Raw genomic sequence first — 27,924 nt, 5'->3', positions numbered from 1 at the left:
TAATATGCTGTCTAGGTTGGTCATAGCTTTTCTTCCACAGAGCAAGCATCTTTTAATTTCATGGCTGCAGTCACCATCTGCAGTGATTCTGGAGCCCCCCAAAATAAAGTCTGTCACTGTTTCCACTGTTTCCCCATTTATTTGCCATAAAGTGATGCAACCAGATTCCATGATCTTAGTTTTCTGAATGTTGAGTTTTAAGCTAACTTTTTCACTTTCCTCTTCCACTTTCATCAAGAGGCTCTTTAGTTCTTCTTCACTTTCTGCCATAAGGGTGGTATCATCTGCATATTTGAGGTTATTGATATTTCTCCCAGCAATCCTGATTCCAGCTTGTCCTTCATCCAGACCAGCATTTCTTAGACCCCCTTCAGGCATGGTCATACTTTAAAGCCATGATTTTAAACTTCATTACAAAAGATAGAGGGAATCCATTGGTTCAGATACTTTTAAACTACTCCAATATATATCCCAAGTATATATTTGCAGGAGACCTGGGTTTGATTCCTGGGTTGAGAAGATCCCCTGGAGGAGGGCATGGCAACCCACTCCAGTATTCTTGCCTGGAGAATTCCATGGACAGAGAAGCCTGGTGAGTACAGTCCATTGGGTCACAAAGGGTTGGGCATGACTGAGCAACTAACCCTTTCAGTTTTACATATATCCACCCAAGAGAATTTCCTCATTGTTCTACAGATAACAACATTCACTCAATTCACTTTCTGGTCTAAAACAACTTTGCCCATCTCCCATATTCTATTTACCTTCAGGACTCACTCACTCCTTTCTCATCCCCAAGAAGTTATTTCTTTCATTCTATTCAACACTGAATCTTTTCTTTCCTAAACTCTCATAAACCTCACCTCTATCATTTAGTACTTTCTACTGAAACTCCAGTACTTTGGCCACCTCATGCGAAGAGTTGACTCACTGGAAAAGACTCTGATGTTGGGAGGGATTGGGGCAGGAGGAGAAGGGGACGACAGAGGATGAGATGGCTGGATGGCATCACTGACTCGATGGACGTGAGTCTGAGTGAACAACGGGAGTTGGTGATGGACAGGGAGGCCTGGCGTACTACGATTCATGGGGTCGCAAAGAGTCGGACACGACTGAGCGACTGAACTGAACTGAACTGAGCAGTATGTGACTGATTTTTCTCAACTGTGCTTATAGACTGTTAACCAGATTCAACTGCAAGCCCCTTCACAATAGAAGACCGTCTTTCATATACCTCCCACAATACTCGTGACATTATAGGCATTTCAATAAATGTTGAGGAAAATACTAAAAAAAAAAAAAAGTTGTAACTGCAAAGAAAGGCCTCTCCAATGAAGTATACGCTAGAGCATTAGAGACAGTAGTTTACACAGGCTTCTTCCAGATTTCTTCAAGAAAGTCTGTTTTTAATAACTATAACACATTCCTAATATTTAAACACAACTGATTTCTAAGATAAGCATAAGAATATTCTATAATTTTACAGATATAATTTTGAGTGATATAAAATTTTATTTTATTTTAGATGGGCTGTGAGGTTTGAGGGATCTTAGTTTTCCAACCAGAGATTCAATCCAGGCCCTTGGTGAAAGCAGAGTCCTAACCACTGGACTGTAAGAGAATTGCCTCAAATTTTATTTTTAAATAAACTCATCTAAAAACTAAGTCCTTTTATAGTAGTAGAAAGTAAGTTCTCAAAATAAAAAAAAGTTGAACAATCTAAGTATCAAATGAAGTAGTATTGGATTATAACCCAAAGTATAAAGTAAATATCCATGAGTCCAAACTGATAGGAATAACTGAATGACTTAACTAATGGGGGAGAAGAGAGAAATATCCCATGTAGAAGAATTCCAAATAAACTATTACATGAAAGTAGACGGCCTTCAAGGAGATAAGAGCATTAACTCCTTATTCCTTAAGTATGGGTTGTACCTTCGAAAGAGTAGTTATAGAAAAGTGGGGTAGTAACTTTACAGTGGAGAAGTCTGAAAAACATCTCAGCCAAGAGTCATAAATCATGTTGCTGCTATGCATCTTGATACAATGGGAATGATACTTTATCTCTTGAGTTTTTACAACTGATAGTTGTGTAATAGTTCTATTTTTCCCAACTATAATTCATTGATGAACCCATTCTCTTCCTCACTAATTTGAAATGTAACCTTTATCATATGTTTAATGCTTTATGAGTCTGCTTTTAAAATATTTTTCCTGTTTATGCAACTACCAACACCACATTTTTTGATTACTATGGCGGTGGCTCAGAGGTTAAAGTGTCTGCCTGCAATTCGGGAGACCTGGGTTCGATCCCTGGGTCAGGAAGTTCCCCTGGAGAAGGAAATGGCAACCCACTCCAGTATTCTTGCCTGAAGAATCCCATGGACAGAGGAGCCTGGTGGGTTACAGTCTACGGGGTCACAAAGAGTCGGGCACGACTGAGCAACCTTACTTACTATGCGTCTGGATAAATGTCCAGGTCTGTCTTGATAACTGTGCTATCCAAATTCACTAGTGACTATTACAATTCTGCGATGATTCAAATTTTATTATTTACCAAATTAACATAAGTTGATATCCCTTAAGTTAATGCAGGTAATGCCCTCAACTATTTCTTACATTTATTAGCTCCACCGCAGGAGGTGGTCCTCTTAAGAAGAAAAAGAACCACTTTAACCAAGTGATCAAACAAAACATCAAAAATAACCGGACAAACAACTATCATGTGTCCCTTATATGATGCACTCTAAAGATACAACATCACTTATAGACTATTCATGTGCTAAAATTCATATCCTGTATCTAGTCATGATGAAACATAAGACAAACTCAAACTGGCAGGCATCCTACAAAATAAATGGCTGGTAATCTTCAAAATGTTAATGTCATTTAAAAAAAAGACTCAGAAATGGTTCAGTCCCAGATTAAAGAAAGCAAGAAGACTAAAGAAACAAAAAAACTAAATGCAATGCATGATCCTGGACTAGAACTGGGTGTGCTGGGTGGGGGGCGGGGCGGGTAATGCTACATGGAACCAATCAGTGAAATATAAATTATGTCTACAGAGTTAAAACAAGTATTGTACGAATGTTTATTTCCTGATTTTGACCACTATACTATGGTTGTATAATGCCCTTATTCTTAGAAAATGTACACTGTGGTATTTAGGCACAAAGGGCAGTAATATTTACAACTTACTCTCAAATGGCTCAGTAGGAAAAAAAAGGTTTAGAGAAATAACAATAAAGCATATACAGCAAAATGTTAGTAACTGTGAATCTGAGTGAAGAACATGAAGTTCTTTGAATTATTCTTATAACTTTTCCTTATATTTGAAGCTACTTCAAAATAACAGTTGAAGAAAAAGGAGAAATAATGCACATTAGGGGAAAAAAATCACACATAAACATGGAATTTATGAGATTTTTACTTTCTTCCTAAGTTCTACAATACTTCAAAACAAGTACAAGATATGTTCTCTGTTCTCAAGGAGTTTTCCATCTGGCTGGGCCGACAAAACAAATATGTAACATTTTTATAAGGAATATTACAAAGCAGTAACTGTCAAATGTGTGACAGAAGTAATGAGTGCTAGAAATTTAGAGGGAAAAAAAGATCATGATGAATAAAGTGGTTCAACTGAAAGAAGAGAGATTGGACTCAGGTCTTGAGCTCTAAGAAAGATCTGGCTAGGCAAAAAAAAGAAAATTCCACAGTGAGAGAGTATTTGTGGACAACTGAGTAACAAAGATTGACTACACAGTCTGTTAACACTGGGGAATGAAAATCAAGGCTGGAAAGAAAGGCTAGGGCCAAATTATGGAGCACTCTGAATCCTACCCCAAAGAAAAGTGGACACTGTCCTACAGGTAATAGCCAACCACTAAATGATTCTGACATAGCATTATTAATACAAGTAATTTCCCCCATTTCCGTCTAGAATCTGATTTACTCAACTTGACAATTCCTAAAAAGAACATTTCCTTTTGTACTAACATATGTTTTGATTCCTCCATTTGTGTACCTGCTGACAGAGAATTTAATATCACACTTATATTGACTGCTTATTGTGGATTAGGCAAGTCAAGGAAGGTGACTCAGCACGAATCATATAATCCCTATAAATGGCCGTTTAATTCCATCAATACCTATAATCGTTATTGATCAAACTGAGATTAATTTAGTCTTTGTGTATCTCTTTTCCTTACCAAATATAAAAAAGTAAACAGTTGCTGATAAACCTCACTACCTGTAGGGACAGATTTTTATTAGTATCGATGTGTCAACACTAAAAGTTTTCATTAAGCATTTTAAATCAGAATCATATATCAGTGATCACATCTGGAAGTATTTTTGTTGCATACAAGCCAAACTTACAGTAAATCCATTCTAAAAGGTCAAGTTTATAAGTGACAAATTGTAATCTAAGACACCAGTTTTGTAAACTCTGCATGAATCATCTTTTTTGAGAACTCTTCATTATATTTCCAACACTCTTTTTTCTTAACAGAAGAATCAAATTACCTCAGCATCTAACATACAAAAAGGCCTCAAATAAAAAAATTTTGATAGTTATAAAACAAACTGGCAATTTAACAGAAATAACTAAGTTGCATATTTATGATTTCTAAAAGTATATGGTAGGGTAGTAAGAATTATAATATTAAAGAGTCTCATCATCTTAGCATTTCATGAATATCTGCCCAAAAGAATATTTACCTAGATTCATTTCTAAATTGTAACTGTACCTAAAAATACCAGTTTATTCTAAAGAAATGTTTATAATTCTCCATTTCTGTTATCCTTGGTGAGGGAAAGAACAATTACATCGTTCTGCAGGGGTCAACAAACTACTACCCACAAGACAAATCTGATTCCACCACCCACTTTCATAGGGCCAGCTAACTAAGAATGATTTTTCACTTTTTGAACACCTGAAAACTGAATTCAAAAGAGAACAATATTAAAGGACCCACAAAATGATATGCAATTCAGTGACTGTAAGTAAAGTTTTATTACAGTCTCACCCATTCTTTTAAGTACTGTCTATGGCTGTTTTAAAAAACGGCAGAGTTGAGTAATTCTGCGAGACCATGTGTCCCACAAAGCCTAAAATATTTACCATATGACCACTTAAGGGAAAAGCCAACCCGTATCATATAGCAGAACAGACAAGAGATTATGCTTTAGGCACTGAAATCAGATCAACCCAGCTTCAAAATCTGTCTATGCCACTAGTTATGAAGCCTGTCTCACTGTTTAATACTCTAAAACTCAGAATTCTAAATTTTTTTTAAGGACAGAAAATAGTACCTAAGAGGACTGTTGACGGGATTAAAAAGATAAATAAATATAAAGTGTTTAGCACTATACCTAATACACAGTAAGCACTAAATAAAGTGGCTCAGGGTGAAGAATCCTCCTGCCAAGCAGGAGACTCAGGTTTGATCCCTAGGATGGTCGGGAAGATCCCCATAGGAGGAAATGGCAACCCACTCCAGTATTCTTGCCTGGAGAATCCCAGGGACAAAGGAGCCTGGTGGGCCACAGTCCACGGGGTCGCAAAGAATTGGACATGACTGAGCAACTGAGCACGCATGCAGTGTTACTGTATTTTAATTATTAGTACCATCATCATACAGTTACAGGGAATCAAACTGTTGGGAGTCCAGGCCTTCTTCTTATGATACATATGCCACAAAAGTATAGTACCTCTCTCTTTTCTGATTTTTTTCCTCTTTACTTCCAGGCAACTAAAACCCACACCAAAACATGCAGAAAAGGCCTTTATAAAATACAGGGTGGTTATAAAATTTGGAAACACAGGTAAGTATACAGAAAAAGGGTTTGTAACATTAATCAGTGAAACCAGACTTTATAGCCACCCTGTACAATTGCTTCCATGGGCAATGGTACCATCCATTGTACTACAAATAAAATCTATGTAACGATCAAGTGAACTTTGTTATATTAACTTTAATTACAGCTATGTCAAGTCATTTAGTATGCTTAATAATGACAAACCAAATTTATTCAAATTCAGAAAAACTATACCATACATAATACGGATTCAAAATATTTTTATCTCAGATTCTATGATAAACAAAAAAGGGTTACCACAGATGGAAAGATAAACTATGTCCATTAAACAATGAAAAAAAAAAAAAACACTGACATCCTTACATATTTATGGAAAGTGTTATATTTACAACTTGCATTTTAAGTTTTTAAAAGTTTAATAGTCTTAAGTTTAATTTCATAAACCAAGTTTAAAATTGACATACACTGAGTCTAGCTGTGTGACCTTGAGTAACTTATTTAACCCAAGCCTTAGTTTCCTCATCTATAAAACAGAGATAATAATACTCTTTCACAAGGTTATTGTGAGGATTAAATGAGTCAATACATGTAAAGAACTTGGAACACAACCTGCTACAGAGTGGTGCTCAATAAAAGTTATTATAATTACATATTAATTTAATTAAGTAGCTAGATTTTGACAGGAATGCTTTCACAGTTTTAACTAGGAAGTTGGCATGCAGCCAAAAAAAAACATTCTGAACATCAGCACAGGTCACAAAACCTTCAGAAATTCAATTCTATTGATGGGAATTAGAATATAGGCGACTGAACTGAACTGACCCTTCACTTAAATTTTACTTATATGGATTTCAAACTTAAAATTAAGTCATAAAGCTAAAGTTTGTCATTTTCCAAACTTGGGAACTTTGCCAAGTACTGTACTCTGCCAGGTTGCTGCTGTAGTGAACAATTAGAGGGTGCAATTCACTTCACTTACCTTGGTCATCCCTAGGAGAATAGAGTAGGCAATCCATGGAGACTAGGGGAAGAAGTGGCAAAGACGTGGAATAAACCGTGCTGCTGCTGCTTGTGGGTGTGCCCTTCTTTCCCATGGCTTCCTCTACTCTCCCCTGGCAAAGCACTGTGCTTTGCTTCATGTACTATTTTTCCCACCAAAGATTCAATAAAAGACATGCCAACATTATCAGACTAGTATCTGTAAAAACTCTAAAAAAGATTTAAAACATTCCTCTATGTATGAATTTAGAATTGTTACGATGTTTGGAGCCAAACTGCTAAACTTGAGAATTACTGTCTTTACAAAGAAGGCTTATGACTCTGAATTAGTGCCATAATTTCTGAAACTATCTTCTCAACTAAAGTGTGCTAAAGCAAAAAAGACAGCTTTTGATCCCAATGACCAAAATAAGAACTCGATACATATTTGTTAAATGAACTGATTAATTTGCTTGACGACCACAAATTAACACTTACCCACATAAGCATTTACAAAGAATTCACAAAAAATTGCTGTCTGTAGCTGTTTGTATAGCAAAGGTCATAAGTAATTACCGCTGAAATTCTTCTTTACTCGTGTACACAGTACTGGTATTTCTATTCTAAATCTTCACAACTTTACTTACCCAACCACTGTTCATCTCATTAAGGAATGGTACCACACAAAATTGTTTTTTGAAACTGGCATAAATGATGTACCATGAATTACCATCTCATAACAAATGGCCTCCTCCATCCATGCTACCATAATAATACAAACCATTTTTGTTTCCCTAAAATACTTACCATCTGACCAGTAAATGACAGACCTCTGATTTCTGTAAGGCTTGGCTCCTGCTCTTTCCTACCCATTCTCTCTCCTGATAGGTTGCCCTCCTTTCCAAAGCTTTTTACTACATTATTTGCAATGCTGCTTCTTATATGAATAAACTTTTCCTAGACCCTTAACAGAACCTCATTCCACCTATCTTTCTCTGTACCCCTCTCCAACAACAGACTGGGAGATACCAGCATTTTCTTATCATTTTCCTATTGTGGCACACATATGACCATATGACTACTCCGAAAGTCTACTGTTACAACTTTTCTTCCTTAATTGTAATCAGGCACTACTTAATTTTCATCACTGTCATCAATCAACTTCCCCATTACTCCTCAACTTAACAGAGAAGTTTTAATGCCTGTCTTACTGCCTCACTTGCCTTTTTAGGCACCATCAACCAGGTAACTTCCAAATCCTTGTGAACATCCTAGCTGCTCTCCTCCTTAAGGAGTAAGGAGATATCCAACTACAATGATCTTTACATCAAACACTCAACTGAACAATCTACCTCTATGATCACTCTGGACCTTATAACCCAGAACAATTATTCATCTGAAACCTTAAAAGTCATAGTTTTGACCTATAACTAACACCTTTTATCCTTTGGCTCTTTCACACTGTGCACTGCCACCCGCCCCCACCCCCTACCCCTGCTCCCAGCCAACCCACCCATCATCACACTTCAGCTTCAGGGAAACTTTTGGTGCTACGTTCCTCCATTTTCTCCCATCAGTCTTGTTTTGGCTTCACTTCTTTCTTTCCCTATCCAGTCCAGACATCCAAGATATATCCTTTCAACCACTCTTAGAATGGCTCTTCTTATGCCATTCTCCCTCTTTCTCAAATTTTGTCCTCCACATTTACCAGAGTACTGTGGGGGCAGGATGGGGGAAATGATGCACACCGCCGACGTGACCAGAAAGTCCAAGGCCATCAAACTCATCTGAGTCTACACTTCTGAAGGAAACGCCAATCGCGTTAGCCTCAGTACTTCAAATTCTCAGAAGTCAGTTTCAGCTTTCAACTCCACCATTTCTACCTCATACTTACTGAGTATCCTCGCCTCTTCTTTTAAAGAGAAAATAGCAGACTTCAGGTAGAAATAACCCTCCCCAAATCAGTATCCTTACCTCCTTTTCTCTCAGCAATGAAACAGTCTGTCTCTGGTTAAAAACCAAATGTACTACAGAGCATTCCTAATATTAAATACTATCTGTAGAAAAGTTATGTCCATCATGCATGGCCCCCTCCCCTCACCTCTGATCTATCTACTGGTCATTTGCCCTCAGCATATAAATACATTCAAATCTTCATCAACTGAAATCTCTATGTTTCCAAAATTCTCAGTTAATTATAATACTCAACCTAATGAAGATACAGTATTTTATCCAAATGCAACCGAAAGTATGATATGAAGTATGATCAATATTTAAACAATCATCAAACTGTGTATATATACCTGTCTGTCATGAAAAAGGAATAACTGATCCTATAACATCTGGTTAATGAAATACTAGGCTCTACAGAGAATTCAATTACTGAAAAATAATTAACTTTAATAACACTTGGTACAATCAAGTTTAGAGAAAAAAAATCTCCATTGACCTGATGCTCCACTTCCGTCCAGGCTTCCTGTAGTAAATATGCAATGTTGCAATAAAGCTCCTTGAAAAATGAGTCATCTTGAACCAAACATAATCAACAAGATAATGATTAACCAAAGGTTGGCACAAATCCTACCACAGTAATATAACTGAAATTCAGCCTCTTAAAAGATGACTTGTGTTTAATGCGGATTTCTCAGAAATGTAAGCCAATGAATGGGTCTATGTAATATATCTATATATTGACACAAGTATATGAAGAACTGCATTTTAAATTTTCCTGTCCTAAATTTTTTATAATTATCATTTACCCACAAAACCTAACAACAAATAGACTTTATAGTGTCATGTCTCCATTTTCCACTCTATACAAAATTCTGGAAAATTATTTCCTAATGTTTAGAAGAATTAATGTACTTCTGATTATTTTAGTAAGGCACAAAAACTGAGTATGCCACAATAAGCACTGTATTACTATGCATACTGTATCCTTAAAAAATGTAATAATGTACTGTCTTTCACACTAAATTAAATTAGTGAATTATCATGGAGGGGATATGCTCTAATGTTTTATCTGGTAGCACAAAGGAGTTAGGCTATATAGGTCTACCAATTGGCTAAAAGCAGATTAGAAATATATCTATGGCCAAAAAACTAGACCAAGTTAACTGATCCTGAAAGAATGAACCTGTAATACTGAACTTAGAAGCACAGTTTCTATAACCAATGAGCTATCTATCTAACTATGTAACTACTTGAAGAATTATTTTAATAAGGTAATATTCAAACCTAATAGGAAAGTAAAGCAAGGTCTTTAACAAAAAGTGCTGTTTATTACGGAGCATAAGGAAAAAATGATCTTTATTCCTTATCTCATACCACATACAGAAATCAATCTGAAGTATAATTAATCATTGACCTAAAGTAAAAGCATGAGTCACAGAGAACAAATGACAAATTAGATTTCACCTAAAGTTTTAAAATTCCTATCCATCAAAGGACACCGTTAAGGAAATAACTTCACAGTTGTGAAGAGAAATATTAACAGCACATATAGTTGACAAAGGATTTGTATTCAGAGTACATAACTACAACAAATCCAGAATAAAAATTTAAACAATTGAATAGAAAACATGTGAAGTGAAAAGTAAATGAAATACGAATATATTTTATCTAATCTCATTTTAAAAGATGATTTTCTTAACCACACACTGTAGCTTATTCTAATTAACACTTAACATTAGAAGTGAAGAGTTTACAGTAACCATCTCTTTGTATACATTTTTATTTACAGGCTATAAAAATAATATATTGCAAATATGAATTAAAATAAGCAAAACATGAATGGCCCTAAAAATGCTAAAAGGGAAATCTTAAAACCAGCTGACAATAAAGTAAGATCAACACATTTAAAAATAAGAATGCATATTACTCTCAATAAATAACAAATGAAAAGCTATGTAAGAATGGCCCTTTATGTATGTCCTAATCCCCGGAACCCGTGAACGTCACTTTATATGGCAAGAAAAAAAAAGAAAACCCAAAACTTTATAGTGTGATTAAGTTAAAAGAATTTGAGATGGGGATATTAAGAAATCTGAGATGACAAATGGCCCAAACTTAAAAGAATTGAAATCATTTTAGTCCTCGTTACAGCATTAGATTGGGTTTGGCCCTAAGAAATAAAATTTCCACAGTAATTTCTATCCTGAGAAAATTTTCTACCATCATTCTAAACAATTACACAACAGACAAAATTCTAAATGCTTTTCTTCTAATTCTTCATCCCCAAACCACCTTTTATTAATTTCTTCTTCAGCAGGATGAACTGTCTGCACGTTATGTAGTACTGCACTATGAAGCATGCTGTGATGCAGCTGAAGACCAATGCTTGGCTGATGGATCCAATCAACTGAAACGTCTATTTCATGGCCTCTCCACCATACTCTCTATCATCTCAGAACCTGCAAAACAATCTTACTACTGTTGGGTTTCACCTATCATTTCTCTCATTAGCAAAAACCTGGACACCCTGTACAGGTGAACCAAGAATCTCACATTCTCTAGATAAGGTATGGAGAAAACTGAAAATGACAGTGGAATCAACTACCCTAAAAACCCTGAGACAGCAGCAACTGCTTCAGGGGCTTTTGAATTCTGCTGCTGCTGCTAAGTCGCTTCAGTCATGTCCAACTCTGTGCGACCCCAGAGACGGCAGCCCACCAGGCTCCCCGTCCCTGGGATTCTCCAGGCAACACTGGAGTGGGTTGCCATTTCCTTCTCCAATGCATGAAAGTGAAAAGTCAAAGTGAAGTCGCTCAGTCGTGCCCAACTCTTAGCGACCCCATGGACTGCAGCCCTAGTGGAAGCCAATTATTCTAGCAAAATATACTCATATCTTAGTGTCTGGGTTTCCAAATGAGCCTCACTTATTTCTCATCCAACCTTTTATGTTGTTATAGAAGAGACAAGAGACTGGACCAAGATTTTGCTCTAAAAGCATATTAGTATTTAAGGGATTGGAGTGGTCAGGAAACAACAGAAAAAATACAGACTTTCTAAAAGGAGACAGTAATTTTCACTGAGGCGTAAGACCTAGACTCTTGAGAAAGAGACTTTCAAAACTAGAGATTTTTAAAATTAAATTTGAGATGGTGTTAAAATAATTAAGTAGCAATGAAAACTAGAGTGAAGGAAAGAGAACTCAGTGTGATACAAACAAGTAAAAGAAAAGAACACAAAATTAAATCAGTGAATTAACCAAGGATTATAAATAGACATGATTTGGTAGGGCTATCCAATTCATAATTCCCCCAAGTGGCTGTGCGCTACCCTTTAGACCTTCATTTGAGAGACTACTCAATCTTTTCTCCTATTATTCTAGACTTTGGTTCCAAAAGAGAATTGTATCTTCCTAAATGATGAATTTGCCCTTCGTAAACATAATGATTAGCAGTGGGATAAAAATTTGATGTAAGCAAGACCAAAGTCCTGTCTTTGGATTTTTCAAATTAGAATTAAGGGAAGGAAACCTTGAGGACACATTTGCAGAGCTACTGGGATAAGCCCTGCTGCTGAAGAAAACTTATTTCAAAGAACAAAACTAGTTATGTATGGAGAAGTGGAGGTAAGAGACTAATAATTTCAACGATAATGCACAATCCTTACCCTCAACTATGTATATAACATGTATTTTAAGTGAAGTGAAGTGAAAAGTTGCTCAATCATGTCCAACTCTTTGAGACCCCATGGCCCCTCTGTCCAGTGGAATTCTCTAAGCCAGAATACTGGAGTGGGTAGCCATTTCCTTCTCCAGGGGATCTTCACAACCGAGGCATCAAACTCATGTCTCCTGCACTGCAGGTGGATTCTTTACCATCTGAGCCACCTTCAGTTCAGTTTAGTCGTTCAGTCGTGTCCGACTCTTTGCGACCCCATGAATCGCAGGACGCCAGGCCTCCCTGTCCATCACCAACTCCCAAAGTTCACTCAAACTCACGTCCATCGAGTCGGTGACGCCATTCAGCCGTCTCATCCTCTGTCATCCCCTTCTCCTCCTGCCCCCAATCCCTCCCAGCATCAGAGTCTTTTCCAATGAGTCAACGCTTTGCATGAGGTGGCCAAAGTACTGGAGTTTCAGCTTTAGCATCATTCCTTCCAAGGAACACCCAGGGTTGATCTCCTTTAGAATGGACTGGTTGGATCTCCTTGCAGTCCAAAGGACTCTCAAGAGTCTTCTCCAACACCACAGTTCAAAAGCATCAATTCTTCGGCACTCAGCCTTCTTCACAGTCCAACTCTCACATCCATACGTGACCACTGGAAAAACCATAGCCTTGACTAGATGGACCTTTGTTGGCAAAGTAATGTCTCTGCTTTTCAATATGCTTATCTAAGCTGGTCATAACTTTTCTTCCAAGGAGTAAGCATCTTTTAATTTCATGGCTGCAGTCACCATCTGCAGTGATTCTGAGCCACCTTAAGCTCAGTAAATATTTCCCATTGTTATTTTAAGAATTAAAAGAAATAACATAAAGGTACTTCGTAAACTCTAAGTTTATCAGAGCTTATTCAGATTATTTAGCAGTTGTGATCACTTTGGTTTTCAACTAGAACTGTACACATTTATACATATATTAAATACAAAAAGCAGGTAACAAAATTCAATGTAAGCTATTACTATAACCACAAAGCAAATGCATACGACAAATCTGGTCTGCCAGTGATTTTTGTAGGGCCTGTGAGCTAAGAACAATTTTCACATTTTTAAATGTTTGGGGGGAAATATCAATACCAGAATATTTTGCAATATGAGAAAATTAACTGAAGTTCATGTTTCAGTGGCTGTAATAAAGCTTTATTGGAATACAAGCACACCCAACTATACTATCTATGGGTGCCTTCATGCCACAACAGAATTGAGTAGTTGCCTTTATAGAAAGTTTGCCAATTTCTATACAAAACAGTAAACACATACACCAAAACACTTTAAATGACTGTTAGGAAGGTAAGATCATAAGGAATTTCATCTTGTTTCTATCTTCTCAGTCTGAGATGTGATATTGCTTTCAATAAAAACAAAATTTTAGGAACAGAACTACCATATAACCCAACAAAATGACCAATACAAAAAGATACATGCACCCTAATGTTCACTGCAGCACTACTACAAAAGCCAGGACAAGGAAGCAAACTAAATATGCCCATCAACCGAGGAATGGATAAAGAAGGTGTGGTACATAAATACAATGAAATATTGCTCAGCCATAGAAAGGAAAAAAACAGTGCCATTTGCAGAGATGTGGACAGATCTAGAGATTGTCATACAGAGTGAAGTAAGAAAGAAAGAGAAAAACAAGTATATAATATTGCTTATATGTGGCATCTAGGAAAATGGTATAGATAATGGAAAATCAGAAAAAGAGATAAAGATGTAGAGAACAAATTAATGGATAAGGGGGAAGAGGGAGAATGGGATGAACTGAGAGATTGGGACTAACATATATACACTACTATGTATAAAATAGATTAATGAGAGCCTGTTGTATAGGACAGGGAACTCTATTCAATGTTCTCTGGGGACCTAAATGGGAAGGAAATCTAAAAAAGAGGGGGTATAAATGATTCACTTTGCTGTACAGAAGAAACCAACAACACTGTAAAGCAACTATATGCCAATAAAAATTAACTTAAAAAAAGAACTTTAGCAGCTTCCCTGATTTCCTTTCCTCCATTGTGTAGCTCTTCTAATTCATCTAGGTATTCTCCACACCAAGTGCATAGCACCATCAAGTTGATGACGGGAAAAAACCTCTAAGTGGATAAGCATGGGATCATGATTTATTCCTCTTCTTTATCCCTTACACCCATCCATCGGCACATTGACAGCCTCTCCAAAATACATTCCCAAAGCTACCACTTCTTCCACCTCTACCACACAAAGCCCCAGGTGTCATCATCTTTTACCAGTATTCCTGCAAGAATCTCTTAAGTATGATCTGAGGGTGTGGGGATTTGGGGACGAAAGACTTAATGTGATGGCAACATAAGAGAATACTATAGATAATTTCAGACTTCAAACAGTCTAAAGTTTAAGTTTTATTGTTCTTATTCTCACTATGGCAAGAATATCCTCATTTCTTAAAACAGTTCATTTAGAAGGAATCTTTCAGCTTTCATTTAACAAATCTTGCTGCTTCTTTCCTGCACTTCTAAATTTAAAATGAAACCGTAAATACCTATTCTGGTTGTAAAACACATCACTGGGTGGGGGGTGGGGGTGGGGGAATGAAGTGCAATTTTGACTTCTTAATGTGTCTTGTGATGTTGGTGACCAAAAAAACATATTAACTGTTCTCCTATAGCTCTATACTTTAAATAAAATCTAGTGATTCAATTTTTCATAAAATACTCATTCTCCGATATTCAAAATAAAAAGAAGTAGCAAATGAAAGCCGTGTGCTATAGGGGAAAGCACACTGGATTTTTTGAAGGCATAACATTTGGGCTTTAGTTCTTCCTTTATCACACTCAAACTATCCCTCTTAAATATTACAGCTTGATCTTAAACTATCCCTCTTAAATAGTACAGCTTCCTCATTTATAAAATATGAATATCAATGCCTGCTCTAATTCTTAAAATCATTAGTGAATCAAGAGATTGTGTTCTTAAAAGTAATTTTAAAAAGTAAACTCTGAAATATAAATATAAAATGTTAACAATCATTGAATTATGTAATTTTATGTCAGTCTACAAAGTTTTAAAGTTAAATTTATTTCCTCTAAATTATTTTTCAAATATAAAAAATTTAATTGAAGCCTTTACAGCTATAGTAATCAGACAGTGTGGTATTTACTTAATGATAAACATAGCCATCTATGGAACAGAATAGAGAGTCCAAAAATAGACTGACACATATGCAGTCTATTGATTTTCAGCAAAGGTGCCAAGGCAATTCAAAGGAAAAGGCCTAATCTTTTCAACAAATGTTGCTGGAACAAAGGGGTATCAGTGTGCAAATAAATGAACCTTGATTCGTACCTCATACCATATGTAAAAACTAATTCTAAAAGGATCACAAACCTAAAATAAAAGTAAAAACTATAAACTTATTCAAGAAAATAGGAGAGAAATTGTGACATAACATGCAATATATATAACTGATTTTTGCCCCCAGTTCCTGGCATAGAATTTCTAAAATCCTTGGAATTTTCTGAGTAATAGAGATGTGAAGAGCCCCTTTCAACCATATCTGAGTTTATGTTAAAGAGGTAACTTTTGGAAGATGGAGGCTGGTTGCCAGAGGAATCAACTTCTTGATTAAACAGTTTGAACTTTCAGCTCCACCCCCTGACCTCCGGGGAGGTAAGAAGGACTGAAAATTTGAGCTCAGCCACACTGGTCAATGATTTAATCAATCACGCCTATATACCGGAGCCTTCATTAAAACCCTAAATGATGGGGTTCAGAGAGCTTCCAGGTACATGAACACTTCAAGGTGGTTGCTGGGAGAGTGACATGCCCAGAGAGGGCACTGAAGCTCCATACTCCTTCCTAAGAACCTTGTCCAATGCATCTCTTCCATCTGGGTACTTCTGCATTGTATCCTTTATAATAAACCAGTAACAGGAAGTAAAGTGCTTTCCTGAGTTCTATAAGGCATTCTAACATATTATCAGATCCAAGAAGGGGCATAGGAATCTCCCATTTATAAGTGGTCAGTCAGAAGTATCTGAGGTCTGAACCTGTAGTTGATATCTGGAGAAGGAAGGCAGTCATGGGGGACTGAAACCTTAATCTATAGGATCTGCACTAATTTCAGGAAGTTAGTGGTGTGGAAAACCCACACATTTGGTGTGTTGTGAGCAGAACAAAGTTTTCTTTTAGAATCTGTGATCTTGGGTTAGGTAAAGATTTCTTAATGGGACACAAAATGTACTATAAAAGACAAACTTTATCCTAGTAAATTGATAAACTGGATTTCATCAAAATAAACTTCCACTCTTCAAAAGGCACTGTTAAGAAAATGAAAAGTTAAGTCACAAAGTGGAAGAAAACATTTGCAAAACACATAACTGATAAAGGACTTGCATCCATAGTATACAGAGAACTCTCAAAATCTAATCATAAGACAATCAACCCATTTTTTAAAAAAATGAGCACCAGACAGGCAAATTTATAGTCAGAAGGCAGATTAGTGGCTGCAGGGCTGTGAGGAGCCAAAGTTCCAATGTTCACAGCAGCTGTCTGTATTCATAATAGCCAAAAACTGGTAACAACTGAAATGTCCATCATCTGGTGAATGGATAAACTAACTGTGGTATATTCATACAATGAAATGCTATTCAGCAATAAAAAGGAATAAATTACTGAAACATGCAACACAAATGAATCTCAAAAGTACACTAAGTGAAAAGCACAAAAGACCACAGATTTTAAGATTCCAGTTATATGACATTTTAGGAAAGGCAGAATATAGGGAAAGAAAGCAAATCAGTGGTTGCCAGAAACAGGGTGGAGGGAAAGGACTGACTGCGGTGGTATAGGAACTTTGGGGGGACGTTTTGGTGTAATCGAGATGGTTTATACCTTGATCGTGGTAGTGGATACTATATGAAGTTTGGAAGACCCACTATACACTTGAAATTGGCATAATTTATCACAGGTAAAGCACAGCTCCCAGGTGGCGCTAGTGCTAAAGAACCTGCCTGCCAATGCAGGAGACGTAAGAGACTAGGTTTGATCCCAAGGTCAGGAAGATCCCCTGGAGGAGGGCATGGAAACCCTCTCCATTATTCCTGCCTGGGGAATCCCATGGACAGAGGAGCCTAGGAAGCCACAGTCCTTAGGGCTGCAAAGATTCAGACATGACTGAAACAATTTAGCGCGCACACAGCTGAATAAAGCTGATTTTAAAAATTTGAATTCTCAAAACTACTCTGTAGTTCTACTCTTTTTCACTAAAATCAAGATATGATAATGAGGTGTTTGGTGATTTTTTAAAACAAATGAGTTAGAATTTGCTATCAAGAATGCATTGTATTTGATAGCAAAAATACCAAATTCCTAAAGGAACAGAATACACTCAGTTTTAAAGAAGTCCAATGAAGTTTGGCAAAAAAGAAGATTGACTTATCCAGGGTTACACAAAATACCAATGCTGAGAAGCAGGAACAAGTTAATAAGTAGGAAAAGAAAACAATTCATAAAACCTTACTCTAAAGACACTTTCTCATGCAACTCTTAGGAATGTGTCATTATCTGTTGCTTTTCAAATTCCCTAATTTTCCCAAGGGTATATGCCAACCCCATCAACATATTATATATGTAATATATAATAAATTATGGCATAAGAAACAAGGTAGCAAGAAATGAGGCGAGAAAAGGGATAGTGAGAGAATGAATCCACCTAAGATTCCCCAAAAAAGAGCTAAGAATGGCAAAGTAAGTTGGAGCCAGGTGGCCCAAGCCAAGAGTTCATCTCATAGAAGCTGAAAATGATAAAAAGCTTTCAGGCCAGAAAGTGACAAAAAACATTCTGGTGGCCACATGCAAGTTAAATGAGAGCAGGAAAGATCAAATGTGAAGTCACTAATTTCCAGACATGAAAACAACTGCCTATAGTGGGTCAGAACACTTAAAACTATACCAGTGGTTTTCAAACTACTGGAACAACTTCTTTGTTGTTGCTGTGACATAGTCACACCCCCGTGAGTTCCATCCAAAACACATCTAACATCATCTTATGGGTACTACTACTAAACAACTGTTCAGAACACAGCATAGAACCCAAACTGCTTAAAGTACCAAAGCAGGTGTTAAAAGTCCGGAAAGAAGGAGGGCCAGAAGGTAAAAGAGGTGACCTCACCCTGGTCACACAACCCACTGTTCGCCTCCACTCTCACCACCACCCACAGACAGCTGTCTGGAGAGCTCCATAGCATCCTGGGAATTCTCCTTAGTAACTGAATAGGGGTCCCGAATCCAGGTTGACAAATCTACAGTAACTGACCTAGAGGAAACAAGAGATTTTAGAGAAATATGATCAAATTTTTCCACAAGAAAAAAGTATTACAATTCAAGGGAATATATATTCAAACATATAAAAGTACTATAGTAAACAATAAAACTTTAAATATGAAACAAAAAGACTTTTAAGAGTCTGAGTGTGGACATCTAAGAAGTACATATACTATTTCAAAACTGTCATATGATCAGATACAGTGACTAAGATGCTCAATGATAGTAGCCACAGCACAGTCAATATTTTACCTATCTGTTTTTGCATTCCCCAAGATTACTTTTCTCTAAGCTTATCTCACAAAACCAAAGACCACACAGGCTGTATCACCATCTATTATATGAAAAAAAGGACAGTATGTTTATAATAGATAATGCAGGAATCACATCCTAAGAGTGAATAATTAAATGAAAACTGTTCACTGTCTATCTCCCTTCACTATAGTATATGCTTTAGTAGGAATTTTTGTTTCTTTTCTTGACTGATATATTCCCAGTATGAAAACAATTCCTGGCACATGGCACTTAGTGAATAAATATTTGCTCAATTATTAGATTCTCATACTAGCAGCAACAGTTCATTTCAGTGACCAAAAGTCTAACACAGATACTACTAGAATCATCACCCTCATATGTAGGGTTGTAATAACAAGTTCAGTTTTACCCAATCTAGTTAACAAGTTACCCGAGGGTATTTTTTTTTTTTTTTTTTTTACTGACTTTAACAACCTTCTTTGCCATTTAGTTATTACAGTTTATGGAAAGCATCTGACATGCTTCCTGGATTCACAGCTGAATAAATGCTAGCGCCTCTGCTCTGCTGCTCCCTTTCAAACAGTTAGCCACGTGAACCAAATTTCTTGAGATGTAGTCCATAAACTACTGCCTCAATGATTATTTCCTAAAGCAAGTATATCAAAGACCACTGACTTAATCACAGGACTCATACTCCAACAAAGACATGGAAAAAGCAAATATCTCAGAAAAGCACCACTTACACAGATAACAGAGAGGATGGAAGTTACTGAATTCACTGACTTAAGTTAGGACGACACCAGGAAAGCAAAGCTGACAACGGTCTCTGCATGGGGTGAAAACTGCAACCAAAGTGAGCGCTACTGGTAGTTCATCATTTTCTCAGGTATATGGGAGGAGGAAGAAGAAAAAAGTAAATGTCATCCCTTTAAGCCATTTTCACGAGCTGGGAAGGCTACTGTGACCTGATCTCTATTTTTCTGCTTACACCCAAAACTAAGACATGCATTTGAATAAAACAGAAAAGGCTGGATGGCGGAAGTTTAAGGTAGCCCTCCTTTGTTTCCAAAGCTTCCCATACTTCACCATCACAATTCTTATTACTCTGTATTTTAAAAGCCAACATCATAAGCTCCATAAGAACTATGTTTATAGCTGGAAGAGTGCTGAGCACATACCAAGCATTCAATAAATATTTCCTGAATAAATACTGCCTGAATCCCCCACAGAATTATAAGCTTCATGAGAGCAGGGATTTCGAGAGTCTCAATCACCAATTTCCCACTGCACTTAGCACACAGTGTGATCCAAAGAAGCTAATCAAAAGCTATTTACTTAATGACCGTGTTTATGACCAGGAAACATACGCAAATAAGTGGCCTATATGAGACTCAAACCTATAACCTTCGCCCAATTACAGTATGCACTAATGGGCCAAGATAAGGAGTTTCACAGTGCGCAAGTTTCAGTGTGTGTATAATCATTAAATTTCACTCACAAGTATTCACAAAGATTTCAAGAAAAGAAGTCAAAAACTGATTACTTTCCTGGCCATTCTCTTTATTCTAAACTTTGTTCCCCAATATGTTACATCTTATATGATCCACAATAATAGATCCTAAAAATCAAGAAAATATTGTTTGTGCCAAAAAAAAAAAATCCTCACTAATTATAATTGGAGAGGATTAAAAAAATAAGATGAATGCCAAGAGGTACTCAAAGCAGTCAAAGAAAGTCAAAGGCTATGCCCCAACTAAACTGAAAACAGGATATCCTCCAAAGTTAAAAAAAAAAAAAAATCTCCCACTCATCAACAGAAGTCAGTTATGGCACTTTTCTGGAACAAATGCCTCAAAGAAAAACACAAACAAATTTTGTCATTTTCTCTGACATGTCACTTAAAAATCAGCCTAAGAAGTTACATACAAGAGTGAAAAATGACTTAAGGGAAAAAAATGTCAGGTATCAAAACTAAACAGTTTTGTTTTACAACAGCAAGTCATCTCAACTTTAGGAACTCATCCATTTTGAAAAGTCAGAAAAGGTACATTCTCTGGAAAAAATTTTTGCAAAGGAAAAGAAATACATTCTTATTATGGAATATGACAAATATTAATATAGCATAATTTGACTCTCAAGATACTAACAGCTCATTAATTCAGAGATTTATCCTAAAAGAAAAACAAAAGAAACAAAAGATAACGTTAAAAATGAAGATATAGGGAACATAAGTGGTCTATAATTTAAAACATGTACATATCATCAAGTTTATAAACTAAAAGCTCAGGTATTTTATTAAAGGCCTCATTCAGAAGGCTTCACTGGTGGCTCAGTGGTAAAGAATCAGCCTGCCAATGCAGGAGACACGGGTTTGATCTGAGATCCAGAGATCCCACATGCCGAGGGGCAACTAAACTCGCAAGCCGCAACTATTAAGCCTGTGCTCCAGAGCCGGGAAGCCACAACTGAAGCCCACATGCCTAGAGCCCATGCTCCGCAACGAGAGAAGCCACAACAGTGAGTAGCCCACACACTGCAACTAGAGAAAAGCCTGTGCAGCAATAAAGATTCAGCACAACCAAAAATTAATAAATAAATAAATAAAATTATTAGGGGAAAAATAAAAGATGGATCCTTAGGGTGAGAAAATGAAGTTTATCATTTTATCCTGAGGAACATCTGACATTATGTTAGTCACACATTACCAATATTAGTAATATTTATTAGGTATGATTCTGTCCCTGTAAGTGCTATACCATATAATTTCAAAAGGCATAGGTCGTGATTCCTGGGTTCTTTTTTGAGACCCGAAACAACCGTTATATAAGTCAAAACAGCTTTGTTATCTGGCTTCCTAGTCTACAGCAAATTTAAAATTGGAAATCAAAAGAAAGGCTGGATTAGAAACAATAACCAATCTAGTAACAACAAGCACCTCTAGAGCCTAGAATACCATTTTCTACCAAAAGGAACCACAACTTCTTAGAAGAACAGTTGACTGTAAAAATGGAGCAGGAAGTGTAAATGTTAGGTCTGAACATCTTATCAGAAAGCAATGAAGCTGACAAAGCACCAGGATCAGGACTCAAGCAGCAATGTGAAGATGCTCTGACAGGTCAAAACAGGAAAATCTAAGCGCCCAAATTTAGAAGAGTAATGGCAGCAGATCAAAATACATCAAATAAATAAAAATCTGTAAGTTTCTATTTAAAGGACAGACAAAACAAAGAAACATGCTTAAAAAAAAAAACAAAAGATACAATCAGTACTCATGTTAATTTAACTTTACAGGAAGAAAGGTCTAGTTTCTTTAGTAAACTAGGGGGTTAAAAAGGAAAGGAAAATATACATTATAGATTAAAAGAGACATAGCAACCAAATGCAATGTATGATCCTGTTTAAACCCTGATTTAAACAAACCACTGAAAAATGACACTTAAAGAGACCATCAGGGATATTTGACATTAAGATACTATTGTTAGGACTTTCCTGGTGTTAAGACTCTGAGCTTCCAATGCAGGGGGCACAGGTTGGATTCCTGGTTGGGGAACTAAGATCCCATATGCCTCACAGTGCAATTCCCATCCCCAGAAGAAATTACTGTCAAACTGTAGGTCTAATAATAAGAGAAGAATCATCTTTCAAGATATATAAACTCAAATATTATGGGTGAGACTCTTTAAATAATACATAAAAACAGAGGAAAGGGTAAAGCACACTGACACTGAATGACAACAGCAAGGAGGGCAGTTATAACTGTTTAGCGTCATTTGGTGTATGGAGGAAACAGTTCTACACAAACAGCTCTCAGAAGCACCACCGTATCACAGCACAGAATCAGTCATCTAGAATATGTTAAATTATGTTCTATATACACAGCCTACGCAGATCAGATGTCCAAATAATGGAATATGATCCATTAAAGTTTATATTTATACTCTCTGAAAAGGAAAGATGATCACAATATTTAAAGGGGATAAAAATGGTTGACTTTGCTGCTTAACTATATTCTCTTTTACCCCGAACACACACACCACATAACAGTATCTCGCTCTCAATAATTGCTGATTATTTAAATACAGAAACATAACAGTAACAAACACCCTGTATGGCTTCCCACTTACAGCAAATTCCTTCACACTAACTTATATGAATGGTCTAGTCCATGTGTTCAACATAATTTTAAGTGTAAGATATACTACTACACGGTTACAAAATTACAAGAACCATAAAGAACGTTTATCAATATATAAACAATAATGGATTATAACCCATTGGAAAAAAAATAAGACAGCTGATTCCATACAGATATATTAAGTAAACCAGTAATGTGAAGGTTTGACGAGGAACAGAGTATTTACAAAATTTCAAAGAACCTCCTACAGAATACTAATTACAAAGTTTTTAGAAAAATTAATTTTACAATGGAAGGGCCTGGCAGACCCCACCCTAATCAAAGGGTCAAAATGGACATCATCAGTTATGGGACAAATCAAAAGTGTGTGCCACCTGATAGGGTGCAATGAGACGAAACACAGCTCACCTCTGGGACTTCTGTACCAACGATACATAACTTGAATCCAATCAGGAGGAAACATCAAATTTAAGGACATTCTACAAAACAAATGGCCTATTATCTTGCAGAGCATCAAGTTCATGAAAGCCAAGGAAAGACTAACTGCTCCAGATTCAAAAAGACTAAAGAGACATGACAACTATCGGTAAATACAACATTTGATTCTGAATTGGTTATTTACTAAAAAAGACGTTATTAAAATAATTAGCAAAACATGAATGGGTTTGAGGGTGACACAGTAGTAACGTATCAATATTCATTTCCTGATTCTCCTCACTGTAGTACGGTTATGTAGGACAATGTCCTTGTTTATAGGAGACACACACTTGAATGTTAGCAAGTCTCAGGGCATCATTTTAACAACTTAATTCTCAAATTACTACAAGCACAAAGAAGATACCCCAGCATCTCCTGGGCAAGCTGCAGCAGTCCCCAACTTTCTGGGGGGACCAATTTTCTCGAAGACAATTTTTCCATGGACCTGGGGTGCAAAAGATGATTTGGGGATGATTCAAGCACACTTACATTTACTGTGCACTTTATTGCATTTTTTTTTAAATTACTTATTTGGCCACACCAGGTCTCAGCTGCGGCACATGGGATCTAGTTCCCACTGCACTGGGAGTGCAGAGTGTTACCCATGGACCGCCAGGGAAGTCCTTGCACTTTATTTCTAGTCTAATGTTGTCGCTGATGTGACAGAAGGTACCAGTGAGCGGCCCAGAGTTTGGGGATCCCTGAGAGAAAGGCTGTGAACACAGCCTACAGGGGCCAGGCGACGAGGCAAACACTTGAAACAAGCTAGGCGTAAGGCAGGGCTGAGGCTAGTTACCTGACACACCACTCCGTGAGTATACAGAGCATCTGGAATGCAAGTCGACAGCGGCAAGATCAGCCCATTTTTTCAAGAGAAATCAAAGATGCAGATTTTTATGTGAAATTTCCCAATTTTTAACACACTCAAAAAGGCCAAACAAAACATGTCTGCTGACTAAATTTGAACCGCAGCTGCCTCTGGCCCAGAGGCATGCTTCTCAAACCGAGGCTGAGGGATAAAGGGAAACCACATGATATACATGAACACATTCTTGGAGCCACAGTTTTATCCCAAGAGTTAGCCTGGAATTTTCTGGGAGAGGAGATATTTCTTTACTTTTAAAATCCTACATTATGGAGTTTAATGCAAAGTCGTATGATTTTTTTAAAAACTTTTCATTTAAAAATAATTTCAATTTCTACAGAAAAGCTGTAAGAACAAGAACAGTACAAAACACCTGTACAGTTTTAACCAAGTTCATCTACTGTTAACATTTTACTCATCTGCATTATTGCACAGGAGCATCCTTCCACCCTCCCTCCTCCTCTCTAGTACAAACACAAAGACATACACACACAAATACAGCTGTATATGTGTGTGTGTGTGTATACATATATATAAAACATATATACATAATTTTTCCTGAACTATTTGAGAGTAGTTATGTATCACGGCCTTTTATTCCTAAAAAAAAAAGTTCAGCGTGTATTTCTTAAGAATAAAAATATTATTTTATATAACCTTAGGTTATCAACTTTAGAAAGTTCAACACTGATGCCATACCTTTATGTTATCTACCATCTATATTCCAATTTTGCCAAGTGACCCAATAATATCCTTTACCGCATCTTCCCCTCTAATACAAGATCTATTCTAGGATCAGGTATCATGAAGAGATGTTATGTCTCTTCAGTATCCTTTAATCTGAAACACTTCCACAGCCTTTCTTTGTCTTTGTAACATTAACATTAAAGAGTACAGTCTCCCCCCTACCCTTTTATAAAATAGGATGTTCCCCAATTGAAGTCCAATATGTGCCTCATGATTACATCCAGGTTATGCATTCCTCGCTGGAGAACTACCTAAGTGATGTGCTCTTTGCAGGGCATCATATTCAGAGGCACACAACGTCCACTGATGCTATTTATTTTGATCATGCACTCAAGGCACTGTCTGATTTCATCACTGTATAAAGTTACTATTTTTTCCCCTTCTAACTCATATGCAATGTATGGGGAGATATTTAAGACCAAGCAAACATTCTGTGGAAAATTCTTCAAGAGATGGGCATACCAGACCACCTGACCTGCCTCTTGAGAAATCTGTATGCAGGTCAGAAAGCAACAGTTAGAACTGGACATGTAACAACAGACTGGTTCCAAATACGGAAAGGAGTACATCAAGGCTGTACACATCACCCTGTTTATTTAACTTATATGCAGAGTACATCATGCAAAATGCTGGGCTGGATGAAGCACAAGCTGGAATCAAGATTGCCGGGAGAAATATCAATAACCTCAGATATGCAGATGACACTACGCTTATGGCAGAAAGTGAAGAAGAACTAAAAAGCCTCTTGATGAAAGTGAAAGGAGAGTGAAAAAGTAATCTTAAAACTCAACATTCAGAAAACTAAGATCATGGCATCCAGTCCCATCACTTCATGGCAAATAGATGTGAAAACAATGGAAACAGTGAGAGACTTTATTTTGGGGGGCTCCAAAATCACTGCAGATGGTGACTGCAGCCACAAAATTAAAAAACACTTGCTCCTTGGAAGAAAAGCCATGACCAGCCTAGACAGCATATTAAAAAGCAGAGACTACTCTGCCAACAAAGATCTGTCTAGTCAAAACTATGGTTTTTCCAGTAGTCATGTATGGATGTGAGAGTTGGACTATAAAGAAAGCTAAGTGCCAAAGAATTGATGCTTTTGAACTGTGGTGTTGGAGAAAACTCTTGAGTCCCTTGGACTGCAAGGAGATCAAACCAGTCCATCCTAAAGGAAATCAGTCCTGAATATTCATTGGAAGGGCTGATGCTGAAGCTGAAACTTCAATACCTTGGCCACATGATGCGAAGGACTGACTCATTGGAAAAGACCCTAATGCTGGGAAAGATCGAAGCTGGAAGCTTCAAAGATTGAAGCTCGTCCCGACAGAGGATGAGATGGCTGGATGGCATCACCGACTCTATGGACATGAGTTTGAGTAAGCTCTGGGAGTTGGTGATGGACAGGGAAACCTGGCGTGCTGCAGTCCATGGGGTCACAAAGAGTCAGACATGACTGAGGGACTGAATTGAACAGAAACATTCTGCTCCTCATCAAAAATATCCCATAGATTTAGCATGCATCAATGATTCTTGTCTCAACTAGTCTTTATTAAAATGGTTGCAAAATAATCACATGAATGTTTAAGTAGATAACTTCTGGCTATACTCCTAGATCCCTAAGGTATATGCACTTGGTCTCCTTGACCTTAGGAGCTCTACAGGGCAATGGTTTGAGTGCAAGACTAGAATAATCAGGTACAGCTTCCAGAAAAAGACAAGTGTACCTGCTGCCTGCCAAGTCACTTCAGTCGTGTCCGACTCTGTGCGACCCCATGGACTGCAGCCTACCAGGCTTCTCTGTCCATGGGATTCTCCAGGCAAGAACACTGGAGTGGGTTGCCATTTCCTTCTCCACAAGTGTACCTGAGCCACGCCTTAAAGATTGGATAGATTCTGAAAAGCTAATAAAATGGAGAGATAGTCAAGACACAAAGAAATCCATCAGGAAAGCTGAAAAAAAAAAACCAATATGGTGAATCCTTCTGCAAAGTAAGTATAATACCCTAGCTTATCAGTTTTATAAAACCACATTTCTACATATGGAGTTTGCCTGAACTGATTCTAGAACTACAGATATACTTCTGCCGCTACTGATAACTATGGTATAATCATTGTATTTAGAGTCAAAAGTTGGACGCGACTGAGTGACTGAATTGAAAAACTTTTCAAAAACAGCACAATTCATTATAACTCCTACTTCTGATTGTTTTTTTTTTTTTTTTTTGATTGTTCATCCACATTTTCATATATGTCAGCCATCCCGCCTAGTCTTTCAAAGATAGGGAGTAACAGGCATTAAAAACGTATCTTTCATCTGAATTGTGACTCCCCCGTAAAATAAATCTTATTCTGCAATCTAAGGCAAACATATTTATATGAAATTGAGAATTTCTTGAAGCAATATCATGCAAAGCACGAATATTTTATAATCTTTTTTTTTCCTTTCCGTCTCTCTCATTTTTTTAAATATTCATCTTGACCCTCAATAAACTGACTTCTAAATCCTTAATAAGTGATTCACAAAACTTCCACTTGATAAACACTACCCTAGAACCTGAGATACAGTTCTTTATTAAATTTTCAACAAAGTTGGGAGACAATTTTCATTTATTTCAGGTGAAATAGCAGAAAAAAACAAGAACATAAAGAGTTATTTAATTTTTTTAAGGATTCTAC

At 36.9% G+C, this 27,924-nt stretch overlaps 1 protein-coding gene across 6 annotated transcripts in view; it reads right to left on the bottom strand.

Moving 5' to 3' along the window:
* EML4 (EMAP like 4) overlaps nucleotides 1-27,924 on the bottom strand; it is a 154,597-nt gene that overhangs the window by 120,894 nt on the left and 5,779 nt on the right. For 2 of the 6 annotated variants that reach the window (XM_061432180.1, XM_061432183.1), the window contains exon 1: nucleotides 18,615-23,259. The exons of 3 other annotated variants lie outside the window; for them this stretch is intronic. In XM_061432180.1, the coding sequence (XP_061288164.1) occupies nucleotides 18,615-18,690 (76 nt within the window). In that variant the 5' untranslated portion in view covers nucleotides 18,691-23,259. Of the gene's footprint in view, nucleotides 1-18,614; nucleotides 23,262-27,924 lie in introns of those variants that run through there. One more of the 6 variants, XM_061432178.1, reaches the window with a different exon arrangement.

Source organism: Bos javanicus, chromosome 11 (genome assembly GCF_032452875.1).
Source record: "Bos javanicus breed banteng chromosome 11, ARS-OSU_banteng_1.0, whole genome shotgun sequence".
Lineage (NCBI taxonomy): Eukaryota > Metazoa > Chordata > Mammalia > Artiodactyla > Bovidae > Bos > Bos javanicus.
The sequence above is the reverse complement of the archived record's forward strand: the minus strand, read 5'-3'. Positions and strand labels throughout refer to the sequence as shown.